Below are 24,647 nucleotides of genomic sequence, written 5' to 3' on the forward strand. Positions count from 1 at the left end.
GTGCTCTGGTCATTAAGGGGTTAAAAATAATTTGTAAAAATGTGATGGTAGATGCACGTGTAATACAAGTCCGGGCAATGGTTCAATTGTCCACATCTACATTATGGATACCTCTCATAAATGCAGCAAACCATTCTGCCGAATCTGGTGGATCTGAAGTGCTAATGAAGAACCTCATAAATAGTGTTGAGCATTCCGATACTGAAATATCGGGTATCGGCCGATATTCACTGTATCGGAATTCCGATACTTAATTCCGATACTTTTATAATATCGAATACCGGAATCGGAAGTTCCCATAATGCCTGCGCTCTGCAGTGTCTCTGAAGGATGACAAGCTGGATGGCAGCGCTCAGCTGCGATCCAGCTTGTCATCAGAATGCCATCCCAGCGTGGGAGAATTCTCCTGATTGTTTAAAAGCCGGCGCGCGGTAAAAAGCCGCCGGCTTTTAAACAATCACGCAGCCCCATACTGCTTCCCCGCAGCCTCCCACCCCGATCCTCCGCTCCCCTCGCCACCTCCCATCCCGATCGTAAATTAGGACCGGGCGGGGAGCGCAGCACCAAGGAGCGAAGGACCCGGGCGGGGAAGCCGGCAGTGAAAAGACTTCACCGCCGGCTTTCCCGTTCTGTGCTGCGCTTTCCCGCCGGTTATTTCAAATGAACAGCTGAGGTATCAGGTGATGCCGATCAGCTGTTCATTTGAAGTAGCCGCGGTGCCCTCAGAGGGTTCATGTGAGTTCATGCTTGACTGCATGAACTCACATCAACTTTCCCACGGCCGCACAGGTCAGCCTCACCTCCCGGACCCGTCATGATTAGTGTGTGCGGGGTGTGTGTGTGTGCGGGGTGTGTGTGCGGGTGTGTGTGCGGGGTGTGTGTGTGCGGGTGTGTGTGCGGGTGTGTGTGCGGGCAGACATAGGCCGATGTGACACTACTACTCCCATCGGCCTATGTCTGTCCCCCGTCCACTCCTGCCAGCAGGATCAGCTCGATGGGAGCAGTAGTTCCCATCAGCCTGATCCTGCTATTTAAATTGCCCTACTGTGTCCCCAATAAATGTTAAATACATGTCATTGGTGGCCAGTGGTTACCTAAAAGAAATTAGTTCATACATTACCTGTCCCCGCCGATCGCCACCTAAAATAAAGTAAAAAATAAAAAACTACACCTATACTCACCAAGACACCTAATTCCCCGAAGCCATCGATCTCCTGTAATAAAATATAAAATAATAAACCACAACCTTATCCTTACCCCTCCGTAGTAGTCCACGAGTGTCCCACGAAGATCTCCAGTTCAGAGCAGCCACATAGAATGTGACCGCTCTGAACCGCTGCCGCCGCTAGAATGACGGGGCCGTAAGGGTTCACCGGAGTTCAGGCAGCGCTGCTCCGGTTAGCTCCTTTACGGCACTGCTGTATCGTGAGAAATTCCCACGGTACAGCACTGCCGTAAAGGAGGTCTCCGGAGCTGCGCTGCCTGAATGCACTCCGGTGACCTCAGTCAGTGGCTCCCGCTGCCGGGAGCGGACGTGTTCCCGGCAGCGTGAGCTTACAGCAGCCATGCACAGCTGTCACCATCTCCAGATGTGACAGCTGTGCATGGGAGATCAGCGCAGGAACGTGGACAGGTAACTATTTTTTTTTTAGTAAACTAAGAATTAAATAAAATGGTGTTTTATTTCAAATAAATTATTTTTTTCTGGGTGTAGTGTGTTTTTTCTTTTTAACACTTTGTAGGTTAGTAATGGGGGTGTCATATAGACGGCCATCATTACTAACCTGGGCTTCATGGCAGCTGGCGCTGACATGAACCCCACCACTATTACCCCCTGCCACCGCACCAGGGCAGCGTGGAAGAGCGAGGCTAAGTGCCAGAATTGGCGCATCCTATGGATGCGCCATTTCTGGGGCGGCTGACGGCTGGTGTTTCTAGCCTGGGAGGGGGCCAATATTCATGGCACCCTTCCTGAGCTATTAATATCAGCCCCCAGCTGTCTGCCTAGCCTTTGCTAGCTATTAAAATAGAGGGGACCCCACGTCATTTTTTTTTGGGGGGTCCCCCATTTTAATAGCTAGTAAAGGCTAGGTATTCAGCTGGGGGCTGATATTAGTAGCCTGGGAAGCTCCGTGGGTTTTACCCCCTTCCCAGGCTTCAAACATCTGCCCCAGCCGTCTGCTTAACCTCCGCTAGAGACTAAAATTATGGGGGATCCCACGCCATTTTTTTTTTAAATAAATCCTTTATTTTAACACTAAATGACATTTGAGGACTTAATAAAGATGCAGTCCCTAAATTATTATTTATTTTTTAATAAATTTTTCCCAAAACTTTTGACGTGGGCTTCGCCATATTTTTGTATGCCAGCCAGGTACAGCATCCAGCTTCTATGAACGCGCCATTTTCCGGGGCGGCCGCGGACTGCAATTTTCAGCGGGGGGGGGGGAGGGCAAAAAGCTTGGGCCTCCCTGCGCTGCAGATTCCATCCCCCAGCTGCCTAGTTGTACCTGGCTGGACACAAAAATAGGGAGAAGCTCCACGTTTTTTTTTTTTTAATTATTTCATGAAATTCATGGAATAATTAAGAAAAAAAGGGCTTCCCTATATTGTTGTGTCCGGCTAGGTACAAATAGGCAGCTGGTGGTTGGGGGCAGCCCGTTCCTGCCTGCTGTACCTGGCTGGACACAAATATAGTGTGAAGCCCCACGTCAATTTTTTTTTAATTATTTCAGGAAATTCATGAAATAATTAAAAAAAAATTATGTGGGGCTTCGCCCTATAATTGTGTCCAGCCAGGTACAGCAGGCAGGAACGGGCTGCCCCCAACCACCAGCTGCCTATTTGTACCTAGCCGGACACAACAATATAGGGAAGCCCTTTTTTTCTTAATTATTCCATGAATTTCATGAAATAATTAAAAAAAAAAATGTGTGGCGCTTCGCCCTATTTTTGTGTCCAGCCAGGTACAACTAGGCAGCTGGGGGCTGGAATCTGCAGCGCAGGGAGACCCAAGCTTTCTGGGTCCCACCCGCTGCAAATTGCAGTCCGCAGCCGCCCCGGAAAATGGCGCGTTCATAGAAGCGCCATCTTCTGGCGCTGTACCCAACTCATCCAGGGCCCTGGTGCGGTGGCTCACTGGGTAATAAAGGGGTTAAGGCCAGCTTGGCATTATCAGCTGGCCCTAAGCCCGAAATTCATGGGGTCACGCCAATATTAGACATGACCGCCATGAATTTCTAGTAAAGTATTTAAAAAAAACACAAACACCCAGAAAAAAGTCCTTTAATTGAAATAAAGACACAATTCTTTATTGTTCTAAATTAAACCATACTTACCGCCACACCCATTCCAGCTGAAGCCAACGATCTCCTGCAATAAAAGTAAAATAATAAAGCAACCTCATCCTTACCTTTCCATGGTTCCCAGGACAGCTTCAGCTCTGCTACATCGAGATGACAGGCTGGACCGCAGCAGAACGCTGCCATCCAGCCTGTCATCCCGCGGACACTGAGAAGCGCAGGCATGCTTGCGCTCCTCAGTGTCTTTCTGTGACGTCATCCAGATGAGCCGAGGTCATGTCCAATGAACTCAGCTCACCTCATGCACGTCACTGACAGCGTGGGAAAATTCTCCTGCACTCAGCGCTTCAGCGTGAGAATTCTCCCACGCTGTCAGTGACGTGCATGAGGTGCGCCGAGTTCATGGGACATGACCTCACCTCATGCACGTCACTGACAGCGTGGGAAAATTCTCACGCTGAAGCGCTGAGTGCAGGAGAATTCTCCCACGCTGTCAGTGACGTACATGAGGTGAGCCGAGTTCATTGTCGGCTCATCTGGATGCCGTCACAGCCAGACACTGAGGAGTGGAAGTATGCCTGCGCTTCTCAGTGTCTGCGGGATGACAGGCTGGATGGCAGCGTTCTGCTGCGGTCCAGCCTGTCATCTCGATGTAGCAGAGCTGGAGCCGTCGTGGGAGCCATGGAAAGGTAAGGATGAGGTTGCTTTATTATTTTTCTTTTATTGCAGGAGATCGTTGGCTTCAGCTGGAATGGGCGTGATGGTAAGTATGGTTTAATTTAGAACAATAAAGAATTGTGTGTTTATTTCAATTAAAGGACTTTTTTCTGGGTGTTTGTGTTTTTTTTAAATACTTTACTAGAAATTCATGGTGGTCATGTCTAATATTGGCGTGACCCCATGAATTTCGGGCTTAGGGCCAGCTGATAATGCCAAGCTGGCCTTAACCCCTTTATTACCCAGTGAGCCACCGCATCAGGGCCCTGGATGAGTTGGGTACAGCGCCAGAAGATGGCGCTTCTATGAACGCGCCATTTTCCGGGGCGGCTGCGGACTGCAATTTGCAGCGGGTGGGGCCCAGAAAGCTTGGGCCTCCCTGCGCTGCAGATTCCAGCCCCCAGCTGCCTAGTTGTACCTGGCTGGACACAAAAATAGGGCGAAGCTCCACGTTTTTTTTTTTTTAAATTCATGAAATTCATGGAATAATTCAGAAAAAAAGGGCTTCCCTATATTGTTGTGTCCGGCTAGGTACAAATAGGCTGCTGGTGGTTGGGGGCAGCCCGTTCCTGCCTGCTGTACCTGACTGGACACAAATATAGGGCGAAGCCCCACATCAATTTTTTTAAATTATTTCATGAATTTCCTGAAATGATTTAAAAAAAATTGACGTGGGGCTTCGCACTATATTTGTGTCCAGCCAGGTACAGCAGGCAGGAACGGGCTGCCCCCAACCACCAGCTGCCTATTTGTACCTGGTTGGACACAACAATATAGGGAAGCCCTTTTTTTCTTAATTATTTCATGAATTTCATGAAATAATTAAAAAAAAAAAATACGTGAAGCTTCTCCCTATTTTTGTGTCCAGCCAGGTACAACTAGGCAGCTGGGGGATGGAATCTGCAGCGCAGGGAGGCCCAAGCTTTCTGCCCCCCCCCCTCCCCCCGCTGAAAATTGCAGTGCGCAGCCACCCCGGAAAATGGCGCGTTCATAGAAGCTGGATGCTGTACCTGGCTGGCATACAAAAATATGGCGAAGCCCACGTCAAAAGTTTTGGGAAAAATTAATTAAAAAATAAATAATAATTTAGGGACTGCATCTTTATTAACTCCTCAAATGTCATTTAGTGTTAAAATAAAGGACTTATTTTAAAAAAAATTGACGTGGGGCTTCGCCCTATATTTGTGTCCAGCCAGGTACAGCAGGCAGGAACAGGCTGCCCCCAACCACCAGCTGCCTATTTGTACCTGGCCGGACACAACAATATAGGGAAGCCCTTTTTTAAAAAAATTATTTCATGAAATAATTAAAAAAAAATTGACGTGGGGCTTCGCACTATATTTGTGTCCAGCCAGGTACAGCAGGCAGGAATGGGCTGCCCCCAACCACCAGCTGCCTATTTGTACCTGGTTGGACACAACAATATAGGGAAGCCCTTTTTTTCTTAATTATTCCATGAATTTCATGAAATAATTTAAAAAAAAAATGCGTGGGGCTTCGCCCTATTTTTGTGCCCAGCCAGATACAACTAGGCAGCTGGGGGCTGGAATCCGCAGCGCAGGGAGACCCAAGCTTTCTGGGCCACCCCCGCTGCAAATTGCAGTCCGCAGCCGCCCCAGAAAATGGCGCGTTCATAGAAGCGCCATCTTCTGGCGCTGTACCCAACTCATCCAGGGCCCTGGTGCGGTGGCTCACTGGGTAATAAAGGGGTTAAGGCCAGCTTGGCATTATCAGCTGGCCCTAAGCCCAAAATTCATGGGGTCACGCCAATATTAGACATGACCACCATGAATTTCTAGTAAAGTATTTAAAAAAACACAACACCCAGAAAAAAGTCCTTTAATTGAAATAAACACACAATTCTTTATTGTTCTAAATTAAACCATACCACCACGCCCATTCCAGCTGAAGCCAACGATCTCCTGCAATAAAAGTAAAATAATAAAGCAACCTCATCCTTACCTTTCCATGGCTCCCACGACAGCTTCAGCTCTGCTACATCGAGATGACAGGCTGGACCGCAGCAGAACGCTGCCATCCATCCTGTCATCCCGCAGACACTGAGAAGCGCAGGCATACTTCCACTCCTCAGTGTCTGGCTGTGACGGCATCCAGATGAGCCGAGGTCATGTCCAATGAACTCCGCTCACTTCATGTACGTCACTGACAGCGTGGGAAAATTCTCCTGCACTCAGCACTTCAGCGTGAGAATTTTCCCACGCTGTCAGTGACGTGCATGAGGTGAGCTGAGTTCATTGGACATGACCTCACCTCATGTATGTCACTGACAGCGTGGGAGAATTCTCACGCTGAAGCGCTGAGTGCAGGAGAATTTTCCCACGCTGTCAGTGACGTGCATGAGGTGAGCTGAGTTCATTGGACATGAACTCGGCTCATCTGGATGACGTCACAGAGAGACACTGAGGAGCGCAAGCATGCCTGCGCTTCTCAGTGTCTGCGGGATGACAGGCTGGATGGCAGCTTTCTGCTGCGGTCCAGCCTGTCATCTCGATGTAGCAGAGCTGGAGCTGTCCTGGGAACCATCGAAAGGTAAGGATGAGGTTGCTTTATTATTTTTCTTTTATTGCAGGAGATCGTTGGCTTCAGCTGGAATGGGCGTGATGGTAAGTATGGTTTAATTTAGAACAATAAAGAATTGTGTCTTTATTTCAATTAAAGGACTTTACTCTGGGTGTTTGTGTTTTCTTTTAACTTTGACTATGGGGTTAGTAATGGGGGTGTCTTATAGACGCCTCTCCATTACTAACCTGGGCTTGATGTCAGCTGGCATTATAAGCTGACATCAACCCCAACCCTATTACCCCCTGCCACCGCACCAGGGCAGCGTGGAAGAGCGAGGCTAAGTGCCAGAATTGGCGCATCCTATGGATGCGCCATTTCTGGGGCGGCTGACGGCTGGTGTTTCTAGCCTGGGAGGGGGCCAATATTCATGGCACCCTTCCTGGGCTATTAATATCAGCCCCCAGCTGTCTGCCTAGCCTGTGCTAGCTATTAAATTAGGGGGGACCCCACGTCATTTTTTTGGGGGGGTCCCCCATTTTAATAGCTAGTAAAGGCTAGGTATTCAGCTGGGGGCTGATATTAGTAGCCTGGGAAGCTCCGTGGGTATTACCCCCTTCCCAGGCTTCAAACATTTGCCCCAGCTGTCTGCTTAACCTCCGCTAGAGCCTAAAATTAAGGGGAACCCCACGCCAATTTTTTTTTAAATAAATCCTTTATTTTAACACTAAATGACAAGTACAGTAATCAACACTGTCACTGTACTTCATATATATGTGACTGACATGTTTCTATCTATCTAATCTATGTGTGATTCTCTATTCCTTCTATTCTAAATTGTCGGGTACAGATGCTGAATTGCCGGCCGGCTTTCTTAAAGAGACGGTGCATGAAAACACTATTATTTTTTTAAATAAATCCTTTACACTAAATGACAAGTTCTGTAAGCAACACTGTCACTGTACTTCTTATATATGTGACTGACATGTTTCTATCTATCTAATCTATGTGTGAAGCTCTATTCTGTCTGTTATAAATTGTCGGGTACAGATGCTGAATTGCCGGCCGGCTTTTTTAAAGAGACGGTGCACGAAAACACTAATATTTTTTTTAATAAATCCTTTACACTAAATGACAAGTACAGTAAGCAACACTGTCACTGTACTTCATATATATGTGACTGACATGTTTCTATCTATCTAATCTATGTGTGAAGCTCTATTCTTTCTGTTGTAAATTGTCGGGTACCGGTGAATGCCGCTGATGAATTGCCGGCTTTTCATGTCATTCTACATTATTCTTAGTTGTTTTACTTCATGTAGAATTAACCTACAAGGAAAGAAAGGGTTTATTTTCATTCCGATATTTGTGTCCCATTGACTTGCATTGGTTTCCGGTATCGGAATCGGCGATATCCGATACTTTTTGGGTATCGGCCCGATCCAATCCGATACGATATTTCCTGATATCGGAAGGTATCGCTCAACACTACTCATAAATTAATGGTGGTGTCTGCCAGGGTTCTTTTGTGATTACTGTAGTTTTCATAGCAATAATTCTTGTGATCAATGGGACGCGTTTTGGGACCACCAGTTATCAAACATTTATCACCTATCCTCATAGGGATAAGGGTGGAAAAAAGGGATATCACTCACTATGTTTAGCTAGCCCATCTGCTAGCAGCATTATTTAGTGGCAGAGACCCTGATTACAGCAATGTATGGCTTACTGGGCTGCTTGTTGCAGATTTAGCAGTTCTATGAATGCTGAGCTGTGTATAACCCGCCCACAGCACTGATTGGCTGCTTTCTGTCTATGCATAGTGTATAAAGAACTGCCAATCAGTGGTGGTGTTTGGCAAAGCTTAAGAATATGGAGGACTACATGACAACAGGGTTACTAGTCTTCTAGTGATAATCTCCTGCTGACAAAACAGTGATTTTATAAAAATTACAGCAAGCAGCCCAGTAAGTAACACATCGCTGGAGTTAGGGTCTCTGTCTCTACATTATGCTCCTGTCAAATGAGATGTCAAAAACCTAGTGACACTTTCCCTCTAAATACGCAAAGCTAATCCATATGTCCCTCTCTACTGATTTTCAGAGTATTGTGTAGGTGGGTCAGTCGGTAGCACCAACTAACTAGCTTTAATTTAGACATCTCGTTTTCTAATGCAGTGATGACAGATTTGCTGTAAATCAAATATAGCATTACTTAATCTCGCAGGCACACATTTATTAGAGCTTAGCAGCAGACCTAAACAAGCTGCGTATCCACAGTACAATGAAAATGTGTGTCCCCAGTTGTGGTTTCCTCCCAAGTGTTTGTTAGTACATGTCACCAAGCAAATGGAATAGTGCAGAACCCTACTATGAAATACTAATTCCAGCTTCAGGATCCTCTCTTTCAAGAAGAAATCCTAAACAATAGGAAGCGGAAGGCTTGTCCTGTGTTTTCTGTGTAGGCAGAGGCAGACCTGGTGCGTGATTACGTGCTTTTCTTCTAGCTTGCACGTAGTACAGCGCTGCTTGTTCATCCACAAGTTAATTGTGACATCTTTCTCCTTCTTAAAGGATGAAATGTAACCTTGTATATATTCTGTCTTTTGTGAAGGTCTGTAAGCAGCAGAATGGAGCAATTGTGCCTTGTAGATGTATTCAGTTACTGCCAGTCTTGTGACTAACCAAGACAGGCACAATATGGTATTCAGCAGCAATGTATATAGGCCATTAGTACACTTGTCCATTTCTGCAGACAATAGTGACTGGATGTTTTCACACAGTAGACAACACACCAAGAGAAGTTTGACAGCTCTTACTGCAAATATTTGCTTAAACTTTCACTGTTTGCCACATTGGCTTTTAAGCAGTTCACTGTTGACTAAAGGATGTTTACTGTAAATACTCCTATATTAAAACCGATACTCGTTCCTGTATAAATCTCAAATACCGCTATTGTATGGTGCTGATTGGCTTCATCAAACCTCTATTTTAAATCTATCATGGTCAGAATAAAAATAGATCATTACAGACAGTTGATCATGCGCACTACAGCTTCACAGGGTGACAGCCAACGTAGCCAAGCACTGCACTTGGCTGGTCTTCAGGACCCCCATAAGTATGAATGCAGCGCCAGTGTGCATGATCGACCTCCACTCCATTAGCACAGGGCTCCAGTTCTTGGGATCCGTGGAAGTCTCAGTGGTTGGACATTAAGCGACCGTGAAGTTATTGGGAACGATAACTTTCGGGAGTGGGAAGGATAACGTTCAAACTTGAGAATACCTATAGTCACTGTACAGTACGTGACTGGACATTTTCCTTTTTCAGGCGTATACACCAAAGTTGTTCTCAAATATGATGTTAACAGATTTCTAGATGGACATTGTGGCACTTTGCTCTCAAACCTCACATCAAACTGAACAATTTTTGCACAATTTTCCAGTATTGTGTGGCAAATATCGGACAAGTCTGTTCATGCTTTATGTAAGCACTGTACACTTCCAATGGATTGAATATCCATAAGGTGCCCTTACAGAGAGCTCTCCTTTATATCAGAGACTAGTCTGAGCAACGTGCCAGCTGATGAGAACCGACTACTTTGATGGGCAGTTGGCAGAACTCAAGACCTGATGGGAATTCAGACAGTGCTAAATACAAAGACTTCATTATGTATGGTCTTTATAACTGCTACAATCCTTGCATGAGGGCTTTGTATGTTTAAGTGCCTTGCAGCAAGACCAATTGTGACTCCGAGCCACTATGCATATCATTACGTGACTTGTCTGTTTGCTTTATCTCTTCTTTTCTGTACATGTAAATGTCTGTCACACTTTGTATGGAATATGTGCTTATTTTATATTGGTACTTTCACTTCTTATGTTCTGTGACTGAAGGTAACTGCTTAAATCACATTATTCTATTGTCTATACTAAGAAAACATGCTTTAGTAAAAGTTTAATAAAAAGTACCATATTGTTGTTAAGGAAGAGTTCTTGGCTGAAAATATTGCATGGTGCTGCAGAATATGTAGTGCAAATCAGTATCCGAGAACTAATGGATACATGAATTACGCCAATGATATGCCTGTCTGGTATGAAAGGAATGTGATTTTGGTTTAATAGGCTGAAGACAAGCAAACTGTTATTGAAGTCCTCGTCTCTAGGCCAGTCATTTGTGCTTGTTCGTCTGCCTGTCACATTGAAGTCTGATAACTAAACTAAGAAAGGCACATAGCCCTGACTAGTAGTGAATGTACATAGAATTGATGAGGATATATGATGGTATAATAGGGATAGGGAGGGCTTGAGAATGAATTCTTCAAGATTGATCTTAGCCATAACAATGCAAACACAGTAAATCTGATCATGACTGATGCGCTCCCCTTACCTGCTTGAATCCTGACACCTCGTTGTATTACTTTAAACAGATATGTCCTCCCCAACAATGAAGAAGCCTGAAAAGCCATTGTTTAGTCCAACATCTCCACAGGATTCTTCAAGACTCAGCACTTTTCCCCAGCATCATCATCCGGGGATTCCAGGAGTAGGACATAGTGGTAAGGACATAATACTGTCATGTAGTCTAGTTTCCCTTCCCGTTCTCTGTGTGTGTCTAGAAAAGCTCGTAATGAATAATCCTGAAGTACTGAAGGCAGCATAGCCTGTAAGCGTTATTGTTAAGACTTGGATGTGAAGCAGGAGAGAACTCATAAACAGCAGTGTTTCTTTTGCAGGGAGCAAAACTTATGTGAGAATTTTGATCTGGGAATACTGCTGTCACTTATTATCTTGGTGCTTGTTTCACACTTAAAGAGGTTGTCCACTACTTTTACATTGATGGCCTATCTTAGGATAGGTCATCAATGTCTGATCGGCTGGGGTCCTACACCCGGCACCCCCGCCAATCAGCTGTTTTCGGTGTTGGCCACTGGAAGTACTTACTTACGGAGCTGCTCCGTCTACTTGTAGTGGCCGCCTCAGGGTACTACACATCCGCCTATTGATTTGAATTGGAGGCGGATGTGCAGTACCAAGCCCCGGCCACTACAAGCAGATGGCCAGCTCCACAAGTAAGTACTTCCAGCTGGCGGCTTATGCGACTTGACAGTGCATCGCCTGTATGTAGCATTTCACATTTACAAAATATCACAAGTCATTTTGTAAACTCAAAGATCTATCAAATGCTACAGATCTGCTGACACAAAGTGGTCCCCCATAAATGACTGTCAGTGAGCACATACTCTTTTATTCATGCTTCATAAATAGGAAATTTACATCCAAAATGTATGGACAGCATTAAAAGGACCAGATTGTTGTGTATAGTTCAGTAGCTGCTTATTTACATGAAATCGGTTGTGTTCTATTTCATTCCATTAATACTATTATTCACATGTAAGTACAATGAGGATATTTCTTATCCGTATGCTGTCTGTTTTAGAAAACTGTCAGCACATGGACACATATAGTTTAATGGGACCATTCACACATCTGTTTTTTAATCTGATCCATATGTCTGTTCCATTACACTCAGTGCGTGTCCTATTCTGATCCATTTTGTGTGTCACAGAAGTAGGCATGGTTGTCTGAATGTGCCCTTCTAGCTAGATATTTTAAGATCGGACAGACAGACACTGCTTACTTGCTAAGAGCAAAAAGCTAAAATGTAGTAAAAGTGAAATTCAGTGACTTTTTGAGGTCAGTACAGCATGCCTTACATTAACTGGAGTTATTTCAGGTACAGTGGGTGAAATTAAGTTACACATATGTTTCTGTTTAATGAGTTTGGGAATATCTTTGCTCAGTTTACTTCATTAAGTTAACTGCATTTTCCTTTCAAGGCTTGGAGCCAAATAGAATTTTGGCTAAACAAGGGATATCACATTCACTTGTAACTTGGGGCGTTCACCTGTGCTCAGTGATTATCTCTACAACCTGCCAAGGGCATTGCTCAGTTCACATAAGAACCCCTACAGTTCTTGAAATCCTTGAAATCCTTTATTTATAAGATGATTTTGGAATACAGCAGGTGTGATAGATAGATGACTAGTCTTAGCGTCTGTATTAATCAGGAATTGTGTTTTTTGGTTTAAATGTCAGACAAATACGGGTCCTAAGCATGCTGGACAATTATTATAACTCTGTCTAAGGGCTTATGCAGACAACTGTGGATTTCAGATCAGTCTTGGAGCGCAATGTACGGACTTGTCATGGCTGTCCAGACCTGAGCGTCACAGCTTCTTATATTTCTATGAAGCTGTCACACTCGGGACAGCAGACCCACGGCCAGTCCGTGCATTAGCAGTCCGTGCATTAGCAGTCCGTGCTTGTACCCATTTGCTCGGACATCTGCATGAGCTCTGAGACGCCTGGGATTTTTCTCATACACAAAAAAAACAGACTGAATGTCATCAGTGTTTTGGATCTGAGTTTCATCAATGTTTTTCCAGTGTGTCACGTTTTACCATCAGTGTTTCATCAGCAATTTCTTCATATTCTTATAAAAAAAATTACAAAGCTGCTCCTAGTCATTACAATGTTAAAAACTAACAGCACGCAGATGGCAATGTGTGCTGTCAGTGATTTTTCACGGACCATAGACCACTAGGTTTACAAAAAAAACACGGGCATGTGAACAGCCACATAGACTAGAATAGTGAAAAACACTGATAGAATACTTACATGAAAAATGCACTTCTGAATGAGGCCTCACACAGATAAATGCAGAGATCCACATATATGCAGCCACCAGCACATAAGACATACCACCTTACATAAAAGGTATGCTGGCTATTTGCAGCCAAAATCTGAAAAGTGTAGAAAGTAAAATATCATACACAGCACATGCAGTGTTTTCTTCACCTTTTATGCTCATTTTTCCCAGTATGCCATTTCCAATGTGTAAAACCATAGAGTATCATGCTACTTCCCCATGCTACTTCCCCATGGTACGAATACAGGAGAATTGACGATTCATATTTGAGTCCGCATGTAAAAGGGCAGGAATGCAGATTCCAGCAGCAGGGCATAGGCAAAGCTTCCTGTTAGTAGTGATCATCTGATGGCTGAGTGTCACAGACGCAGGACCTACTGCTGAGTGGCAGCTACCCGTTATCAGGCCCTTAGATGTAGCCATTGACAAAGTGCAACTTCAATATGGAAACCATTGTTTTCAAGCAACGCAACTTATACGGAGCAGAGGATCAAAGACAATTGTTTTGTTTGATTAGGATGCGATTTGTTTCATTCTTTCCTATATTGATTCTCTTCTAATAAAATACAATTTGCCCAAAAATCCTCATCTCTTTATAGAAAATAATTGAACTAAATATTGATGTACCAGAAAAAATAGTTGACCTGTCTATAAAATGAAAATAGACTGTTATTTTTACTATTACCCTAAGTCCTTTTGGTAATGGAAAGCTTTTTTTTCCCCAGAATGTCAGTACTGGCATTCTAGGAGGTCTAGAAAAGCATTCATTGTCAAATATAGTTTTAGGGTGTAAGTTATTTCTGCACATCCTTGCATGCTCTTAAATAAAACTGATGGCTCATTTTACAATAGTCTTACAGGTATGTAGTGGTCCATTGCAGCCAGAAGTCATTAGGAGCTGATGAAGACTTATTTCCCAATGTGATGTTAAGGAACACAAAAATGTGGCTTTTGTTATCTTTCAAGACTCTGGAGAAAATACTTAACCAGTGAAAAATGTTTTCTTTCTGGGAATAATACTTTTATTTCAGTCAGTGCTAAATCAGAGAATGGTGTAATTCCTGAAAGCTAAACAAGACTTTGAGCAGCTTGATCTGGGAAACTTGGGCTGTTAGCTCTCAGGGGATGTCTGGTATTTGGGCTTCATTTGAATTGCTAGCGCAGCCGGGAAAATAATCTAGTACATGTTTTAGAAGATGAATTACCAGTGTTTGGGAGAGTGTTTTCATAAGTTCAGGTGGGTCAGACTCTCACAGCGTAATAGACACGAAACAAAATGTTAACTTACCATCAACTTTTTCTTCTGTGTTGATAGTCATCTCAACAAGGACTTCACCATCCCCTCTGCCATTTGCAACCCAAGCTATTCTCCCTCCAGCCCCAAGTTCATACTTTTCTCATCCAACAATTCGATATCCTCCACACCTGAACCCTCAGGATGCCCTGAAGAACTATGTTCCTTCTTATGACCCGTCCAGCCCACAAACAAGCCAGGTAATTAAAATTTCTAATAGTGGATGCTACATTTTTTTATTTAATGCAATCAGTGATTTACATAGAATAATTGCTAAAAGCATAATACTACCTGAAGTATATTGTTGGTTTAAAAGAGCTGATCATTCAACTAAAGAAGTTCTTGCTGTCCAAATAAGTTATTAATTTTCCATATTTGCATTTTTTCTCTAGATCCACTGCATATACATGCTTACTAAATGTTGATTGAGCAAATATAAGTTACAAGTACATTATTCAATTGACCCAACTCTGAGCTCAGCCTCCTCTCATAAACTGCCTGGCAGCATGCAGTGTAAGGCTATGTTCACATTCCAGTGATCATCTGTTTGAAACGGATCCAGCAAAAGAATAAAACGTAACCATTAAAATTGGAAGAAAGACGGATGGCTAACAGATTCGATTTCCATAGGCTTCAATGTAAAAAAAAAGGATCTAGTTCTCTTGTTTTTTGTCCTTAGCCAGACATAAAAGTGTCTGCACATTTTTTGTCTTGCTAAGATAACTGATTGCTGCTGGATCCATTTCAAAGGGATGATTCCTGGACATGTGAACTTAGCCTAGGAGACATGAGATCTGTTCATGTCATTTCTCTGAACCACACGTAGAATCTAAGTTTGGTTCAGTACAGCTATGTGACCTAGGGTTGAGAGTAAACCTGTTTTCATAATTCTTTGATAGGCTGAAGAAAATAAAAGCAATACTTACCTCATCAATCCTCTGCTGCTGCCTGGTCTCCCATCAGTGTCTACTTACTTAAAGGTAATCTGTCAGCAGGTATGAAATCTGAGAGCAGCACAATATAGAGGCAGAGACCCTGATTCCACCAATGTCACTAACTGTGCTGCTTCTTGATGATTCAATAAAATCAGTATTTTACCAGCAAGAGATTATAACTACTGCGCTAGTTGTCTCACGCCATGTAGTCTTCCTTCTCTGCGTAACCACGCACCTCCACTACTGATTAGCGGCTTGATGTCAATATACATTGTACACAGAAAGCTGCCAGTCAGTGGTGTGGACGGGGTTATACAGGACTCTGCATTTAGAGAACTGCTAGATCTGCAGCAGAGGGATTTTATCAGAATGACAGCATGCAGCCCAGTTAGTGACACATCGCTGGAATCAGGGTCTCTATCCCTAATTCTTGCTGCTCTGAGATTACATAACAAAAATATGGTGACAGATTCCCTTTATGTTGTACCTTCACCAGAACATATGACTGTTTCAGCCAATCAAAGGCTGTAGGGAATTACTGCTGTAGCCAGTGATTAGCCGCAGCAGTCACATATACTTGTGATTAAATGTTATTGCTGCAGCTTGGAGTAGAGACCTGAAGGGGACCTGACAGTGGCAGAGAAGAAGCTGTATGGTAAAGGATGATGGGTATTTATTTATTTTTATTATTCTTTAAATGTTTGCTCCTCAAACCACCTTGTCAAAAAGTTACGGTATTTGCTGAGTACTTAGATATTTTATCTACATTGAAACTGAGCAGTGTTTTCAGGAAATGTTCTATAAATGCTTATATGTAAAATGGATGAACAATGAATGACGTTTCAAAAATTAGTACTGGTTCAAGCTAGCAGTTGTCCATATGCTGTGCGCATTCAGTTGTATGTTGGTATTGATTTGCGATTTACACAATATCTCCATTCTGTGAATACACAGATGGCTGAAGATGTCTCTATTTTGAAACAAAAATACTTATGAAATCAACATTTTTCCCTTAAGACTTTTTGTTTTCTAATGTTTTGGTTATTCAAAGTATGTATTTGGGCATGGATTCAATTCAGGGTTTGTGTGTAGTTTTTTTTTTCATGTACAGTGATTTTTTGGATAGAACAATGTTATCGTTAGTCGTGTAGGTCACGCAAAGATTTTATGAAGATGTACCAAGGTCAGTTTTAATATATTTAGTGCCATTTACACAGTCTCAGAAAGGTTAGCAATGCTCCTAAAGATGGAAAAGGTTGTTCAGTTGTGCATAGCCGATTAGTTGTGCATATCCAACTCCGATCAGTTATGTGCCCAAAAATTTTTGTTACACAACAGCTATGAATGAAAGACCATTACAGCCTTTCAAAAATGCAAGGGAATACTTTTCAGCCGAGGAAAGACTCACATTCTAAAAAACATGGAATATATCTGTCAACACAGGGGATAGTCACAATGAAACGCTTAGGGGGTCACTGTTAACAACCACAAAGACAAAACCATGCAAGGAATAAAGTTTGTACAATTACAGCTGACAGGACAGCTTAGAAGAGTCACACCGGTGGCCATTCTTTCGGTTAGCATCATATTTGAAATTGTGGAAAAGATATGACTAGATTATCCACCAAGTTTTAGCATCAGAAAGTTCTCTACAGCTAATAACTTGCATGTGTAAGCAGATCTTCAGTCAGCAATGTGCAGCATGTTCCATTAACAAATAATGTGTGTTCAGTACATTGCATAAAACTATTACCTTAAGGCCACGGCCCCACTATCAGTATTCGGTCAGTATTCCGTCAGTATTTTTTCTCAGGAGTGGGAGCCAAAACCTGGTGAGGAACAATCAGAGAAAAGGTATAATAGAGACAAGTCACCAATTCTGCATTTATCACCCACTCCTGGTTTTGCCTCCCACTCCTGATCGAATACTGAACAAATACTGATAGTGGGGCTGTGGCCTTACAGTGATGTCCGGTCTTCTCATTCACTGGTATTTGAAAGTGGGTGGTCACGTGACCACAAGTATGCGATTTGCCAATTAGATGCAAGTCTAGTCAGATTGTCACCAGAATCACAGGTATGTGACCACCTGCTCTCGCTGGCAATACCGGTGAATTCTGTAGACGCCTGTTGAAGTGATTGCATACTTTTTTCAGAAGACCAGACAACATCTTTAACGAAAAAAAATAATATCTGTCTCTACTTCACCACTATGAACAATAATCCAGGCCAGAAGGTTTCTCTACTAATGAGTATTAGTGGTACTTGCTCAACATCAATCCATAATTAATGCAGAAACTAGGTGGATCTTTTTGTTTAGTGTTTATACTAACATCTTCTTCAGTTGCACATTACTTGACTCTTGGTAGAACTAGATTAAAATTTTTACTGGTGTGAAAACCTTTTAAATAGGTTGTCCACTACTTTTACATTGATGATCTATCAGCTACTAACGGTGTCGGTGGCGGCAGCTGGCCGCTGAAAGCACTTGCTTGCGGAGCTGGCCGTCTACTTGTAGTGGCCGCGGCAGGGTACTACACATCCACCTCCTATTGATTTGAATAGGAGTTGGATGTGCAGTACCAAAGCCCCAGCCACAAGTAATGGCCAACTCCACAAGTAAGTGCTTTCAGACGGCGGCCACCACCCCCATCGATAACAGCTGATCAGTGTGGGTGCCTGGTGTCGGACCCTGGATAATCAGACATTGATGACCTATCCCGAGGATAGGTCATCAATGTACAAGTAGTGGACAACCTCTTTATTATTTCTTCCCCATCATACATCTCTGCTTTTCTCTCCATCACAAACCCAATCATGATGTTCATTAACTCGATGACCTCAGACTCTCATCCAGCCTTATTATATCCCAGTTTAACCCATTAGTGACCAGGCAAATTTTTTCAAATCTAAACTGCTTTCAGGTAGTTTATTAACCCTTCAGGTGTGTTCCAGAAATTAATGCAAAGTGGCATGACAGGAAAGAAAAATGTTATTTTTACAGCCTAAATGTTGCGAACTTCTAAAACAGGCCACTATATCCGGCAGTCTCTAAGGCCGTTATTTGGCTGTGAATTGCCATGACAGGCATCAGGACCACACAATCATGATCTCAGGGTGCCGATGGGGTTAAAGAGGGAGCACCCACACTCTATTAACCATCTAGATGCTGTAGTCACTATTCACAGCAGCATCTAAGGGGTTAAACAGCAATGGTCGGTGCCAACACCAATCGTGAGTGATGGAGCAGGATGTCGGCTATAGTGTACAACTGACAGCTGCTGCATTTTCACCCGTGGGGGGGATGCTATTCACTTACTTCTCAGGTCAGTTTTAAGTCATATTGGTGGTCAGTAGGGTTAAAACATGAATTGAAAAATAATTACTTCAAGGAGATTTTTTTTCAGTCTCGTACAGCATGGCCTGGTCACAGATATGTCTATCTCACCCTGTCCCCTGTTAGATCCCTTGTCACTTAGATTTGCACCTTAAATATGTGGCTCAGATACTGGCTGGCTAGCAGGTTTTCCTTGCCAATTTAAGTGAGCGGTTGCCCTTTTTAGATCGGAAACGCTTTCAGCTGGTACCGTTCGCTATACATTTCATTGTTTATAGTGTTTAGATTGTAATTTTTATGTTGCATTATTATGTATTTTTGAAACCTTTCTATTACTGCTATTAAGTTTTCTGTATTAGTTTTATAAATAAATGTATACTAATGTATTAAGTTCAAAGTATGCTAAATTCCAATTTCTTTTGGACTATAGGCACATTATACATATGGTATGTTATAGGGGGAATTTAGCCATATACACTGAACTCCGTGCCCACACATAGCCTTAGCCTGATGGAAACCTACCCCTGGCATTTCATATAAAAGCAGAAAATGTTTGGTGAATGAGATGCCTAGATGTAGCTCGAGAAGAGTATCGGCTCTTATTAAAAAGACCTAACTATGTATGGAGACTTTTGTTCAAGGCAATTAAAAGAGGTCTCCACATATAGTTGGGTGCCTTCAATGAGAGCCGGCACACCCCTAAGGTGCAGAAAAGGTTGAATCGCGAATACCAACAATATTGTGACAGAGCAAAGGCCTTACAAGGGACACATCAAATCTATTGCTGCATTGGAAACTGATAAAATTATTTTGTATTTAGTATGAGTTTATTTTAACTTGCTTGTCTATGTACAGCAGGGCCAATGATTATGTAGTTTGTACATGAATATTTTTATGTGTCTCTCATGAACTCCATACAACCACCTTAACTTGTCCTGTTTACACCTAAGTAAACACTGTTACACTGTAGCTTGCACACGGCCATCATTGTGGATGAAATGTTTAGACAAGGGAGTTGTATAGCAATAACACATGGAGGGGTGTGCATTAAAACATTACTTCACATGTCCTCACTATGTGAAGAACACTCACTCTTCTTACCATTCCTTGGTCTCCATAAATAAGCTTTCCATTCTTGCCTTCTATTAGTTAAATTCACATTTGCTAAAGCAGACTGACTGACATGTAATAAGATATCACTTGCTAAATGAACTACTATTTCATCCACTGTTGTATACAGTAAAACTTCACCGTGGGGCTTATGATCTAATTCCATCTAAACCAAGCATGCACAATTTCATGCTGATGGTGGCCGTAATAATTTCCATGCCATGACATCCATAGACATAAAAGATGCATTTAGTTTACCAGATATTCAAAAGTATTTTCAGAATGCACCCTAAATGTGGACAGTTTCATTCGTTCAATGATCAATACGTCTGGGGGACTGCAGGCGGCAACAGCAGGGATGCAATATGTGCTGGCAGTATGGCAAACCTGGCATGCTACGTACATGATGTTATAAAGAAGATAGTGCTGCAAAAAGGTCAGAAAGCAAAGCATCTGCTGCAAAGTGAGCCAACAGCTGTAAAAAGTCTCCCAGGATCAGATGAGACATGCTGTGCAATGTGGTTTGTTTGGCTTCAAGGCCCAGAGTAATATATTGTAGCCTTGTGTCAGCAGAACAGATTTATGTGCATAGCATGTTAACAGAACTCCCCAATCCCAAGTGTTTACTAGCCATTGCAATATTGCATATACAAGAAGATATTAAGGCTTTTACGAAAGAAGAATATTAAAAAATTGACAGGAGCTAAAACGTCTAGTTGAATTGACTGTAATGATCTTGTATCTACTGTTTCTATACAGGCAAACATACAAGAAACAGAGGCATGTTCACACTAGCAAAAAAGAAGCAAGACAAAAATATATCTCATACCCTACCATAATTATATATAAATGTAAAGCAAAATTGCATAATAAATATAGGGTACTTAGTGAACTATTTTTGATCAAAAAAAGTATACAAGCCGTCCCACCAGCGGCAAGGTGACCCTAAATTGGGACGGTACCTATACTGCCTATATTAAAAACCTTACTGTATATCAAAGTTGAAGTAATGCATATAAAAGGGTAGACAAATAGGACCGGGTCCCAACTCCAGACCACCCAGGCCCGTGGTAAGCTACATATATACCAATCAGCTCAACAAAGGGCATGCCACACCCTTAAATTGCACAGAATGCAAACAAGTCAAAAAACCAGACAATGTGAACTGAGGTCTAAGATGGCAGACATACAAGAAACAGAGGCATGTTCACACTAGCAAAAAAGAAGCAAGACAAAAATATATCTCATACCCTACCATAATTATATATAAATGTAAAGCAAAATTGCATAATAAATATAGGGTACTTAGTGAACTATTTTTGATCAAAAATAGACCCGGTCCTATTTGTCTACCCTTTTATATGCATTACTTCAACTTTGATATACAGTAAGGTTTTTAATATAGGCAGTATAGGTACCGTCCCAATTTAGGGTCACCTTGCCGCTGGTGGGACGGCTTGTATACTTTTTTTGATCAAAAATAGTTCACTAAGTACCCTATATTTATTATGCAATTTTGCTTTACATTTATATATAATTATGGTAGGGTATGAGATATATTTTTGTCTTGCTTCTTTTTTGCTAGTGTGAACATGCCTCTGTTTCTTGTATGTCTGCCATCTTAGACCTCAGTTCACATTGTCTGTTTCTATACAGTAGATATTTTATTTTCTTGTTATAAAGAAAGACAGAATAAATTAATTGGCCAAAAGCTAAATAAATTAATATTATGCATATACCACAAATTTTTCCACAAAAAAAACACTTCTTCTAAGGAAACATGATCTTTTAAGAAAGAAAACAATATGTGTAATATAATATAATCTGGGCAGAATGTGCGGCCTTCCTATACGGAAATATCTGCATCTGTGAAAGGGTTCGGTTTAAGAGCACTACAGATGGAAAGAACAGATACCATGCCAGCTTTTACCTAGAATGAACTGTTCGTCCCAAGCCACGCTCCGTAATACTCTCATTTAGGTTGTTAGGACAAGCAACTGAGCTGACTTGTAGTCCCTACAGTAATTTTGTGGTATAATTACATTACCGCTGCACTGATTATCGAGAAACAGCTATGCCATTCAATCGACTATGTAGGAGAAAAATGAGTTTAGTGCTATTAAGCTTATATTGGTGTAAGTCAAGAAACAAAGTTGACAATTTTCTTTCTGTAGGTTAAGTAAAACCGTTGCGTGGTAAACCAATTCTGTGCTCCACGGATCATGGAGAAGAGCATTAGTAGGGTTCTAGATTAGCTAAAATGACATATAACTACTTATATACTTCTTTACAGAGACGCTGTATATGAATGTAATTTCTCTGTTTAATGCTCACACGCCTTCTAACTTGTGGATTTTTACTAGGTGCACAGTGTCTATTATAGCAATAGAGTTGGTATAATTAGCTTAGTGTCGTTCACCATAACCCTGTCATTCGATGCAAACTTTCCAACGTATTGCTTTATTGTATTCCTTGTTGGCTCATTCAGTTACTTTTTTTGCTTAATAGTCATTGAGAGGTAAGCACAACTTAGCTATGCAGTGTAGGAACCACCCAGTACTGAAAGACCACCTGACTCGAGGTGCAACACCCCCTTACTAATTTGTTTTCAGAAATACCTCTTCCTGTAGTTTAGTAGCTTCCTGGATTGGTCATCCTTGGTAGAGCAGCTTATGCAAACCTGAGATAATTGCTGTCTGAAAGTACTGGGGACAATGTATGGTGAGTAGATCTAGACATGGATATCACATTAGCATTTTTATATTACCAAAGTTATTACAATTCTAGCAACACATCTTAGATTATCAAAATAATAATACAATTATAGTTCAAAGTACACATGTAATAATTATTTATATTATTTATTATTATAGCGCCATTTATTCCATGGCGCTTTACATGGGAAAAAGGGGTATACATTCAATTACAATGATCTTGAATAAAAACGCAATGGCGACTATTACAGGAGGAGCGAGGACCATGGAGGGCTCACAGTCTACAAGGGATGGGTGGGGATACAGTAGGTGAGGGTAGAGGAGGTCATGGAGCGGTGGTTACTGCAGGTTGTAATAATGGCATCATATCCAGACATTTTGGGGCAAGGTTTATACAATAGCAATCTTACACCAATATCACCAGAACATTTTGGAGCCTCAGCCTATTGTACTCCTCTCCATGCAACTAGTGGAAAATAGACCAATCTAATTCCATGGGGACATATCTAGCACTGGGCAAAATGTATAGCAAGTTTACAATAAAAAATACATATTAACACATGTTGACGAAAGGCTTTTAAATTGTAAAAGTGCTGTTTGGTACACAAGTCCTAATACAAAGTCTTGTTTTATGCCAGGTAGAAGGGTTATATTGACTATTAATTTAGTAATTAAATTCTGTGTTTCTGATAAGTTAGGATTTCTCCAGCATTATATGTAGAACAAATGGCAGTGGCTCAAGAGTAAGGAAATGTTTGAATTGCTTGACTTGTACGTTGGCAATTTTTCTATATTTGCAGACAAATTATAGACAGATAGCACATGAATTATTTTTAGCATTGAAAAAGAAAAGGTTGTCATGGCCAAAACAATGATTACAGACTTGATTAGCTTCCAAGGCAAATGGCGTACCCCAAGGCAGCCCCAAAGCTGTGATCACAACTGGCTCCAAAGCTTGCCAAACTGCCAGATGCCTTTGTTGGAAAGCTTTTTGCTGCAGTTTAACACCTGAGTCCGAGCTAAAGTCCGACAGCCATTGCCACATGACAGCAGTCCAGAAGTGGAAAGCGCTGTGTCAGTAACTGATAATGAATCTGTGCACACTGGCTGTTTTTACTTGTAAAAATATATTCTCAGCCTTCCATAGTTCCTGAAACGTGGCATAACATATGATCCTCTTTCTGATGCCTGATCCCAATAAAGATGTATTTGTTTTCTTTTAGACTCATGTTTTATTGAAAAATCCCAGTCCAAATATTAAAGAAATAGCCGAAATAATATTTATCATCACATTATATATTTACACAAGCTGAAGATAAACCACAGCACAGCAGTTCCATCCATACTGACCTTTTTCCTGACCAGGTAATCTGTGTCAGCACATTAGCATCTAACTGGAGCTGCTTTTCCTTAAAATTGTAGTCTCCTGTTGGATACATAGGTCACTCTTTGCACTATATGCCCATATTGAGTACCCTTGAGAGCTGACTGTAAGCTGGAGAAAAAGCGCAGTATAAATACAGACTGTAGGCACAAGGATGCATCTCTTCGACTGCTCTTTGCCTGTTTCACAAACACAATTTCCTTTAAATGCTTGTAGTGATTTCTGTGTGTGTTCAATGACTCCATTGTGATGAAATTCTATGTAGCTCGTTATAGAGTCTTTTCTATTGTTTTGTCTTGTGTGACAGCTTCAATAGACACATTAGCTACTGCTGCTGGTCTGGCTGACAGTGTGTATGGATACAACTTTCCTTCTGTTGCTTTCAGGTTTCTGTTTGCCTCTTCAATCCCACTTGAGTTCACTTGTTATATAACATATTTCATTAGAATTTCTATGCCTCTGTGCATCAATTCGAAAGGATTGTAAACTAGGTGTTTTCAGAGGAAGACTATAGCTTTGTTAGTGGGAACGCCGTGAAACAAAACCTTTTTTTTTCCACAAATTATTCAAGGTTTTTATATGTTTTTTGTTTTTTAAGATGAGTGCCAAAGTCCCACTCCCTCT

At 41.9% G+C, this 24,647-nt stretch overlaps 1 protein-coding gene across 9 annotated transcripts in view; it reads left to right on the plus strand.

Moving 5' to 3' along the window:
* NFIB (nuclear factor I B) overlaps positions 1-24,647 on the plus strand; it is a 542,788-nt gene that overhangs the window by 480,896 nt on the left and 37,245 nt on the right. For all 9 annotated transcript variants that reach the window (XM_073667928.1, XM_073668004.1, XM_073667974.1 and 6 more), the window contains 2 exons: positions 10,968-11,096; positions 14,565-14,743. In XM_073667928.1, the coding sequence (XP_073524029.1) occupies positions 10,968-11,096; positions 14,565-14,743 (308 nt within the window). The remainder of the gene's footprint in view (positions 1-10,967; positions 11,097-14,564; positions 14,744-24,647) is intronic.

Source organism: Phyllobates terribilis, unplaced genomic scaffold (assembly GCF_046119375.1).
Source record: "Phyllobates terribilis strain yellow unplaced genomic scaffold, ASM4611937v1 Scaffold_1__5_contigs__length_1240528914, whole genome shotgun sequence".
Lineage (NCBI taxonomy): Eukaryota > Metazoa > Chordata > Amphibia > Anura > Dendrobatidae > Phyllobates > Phyllobates terribilis.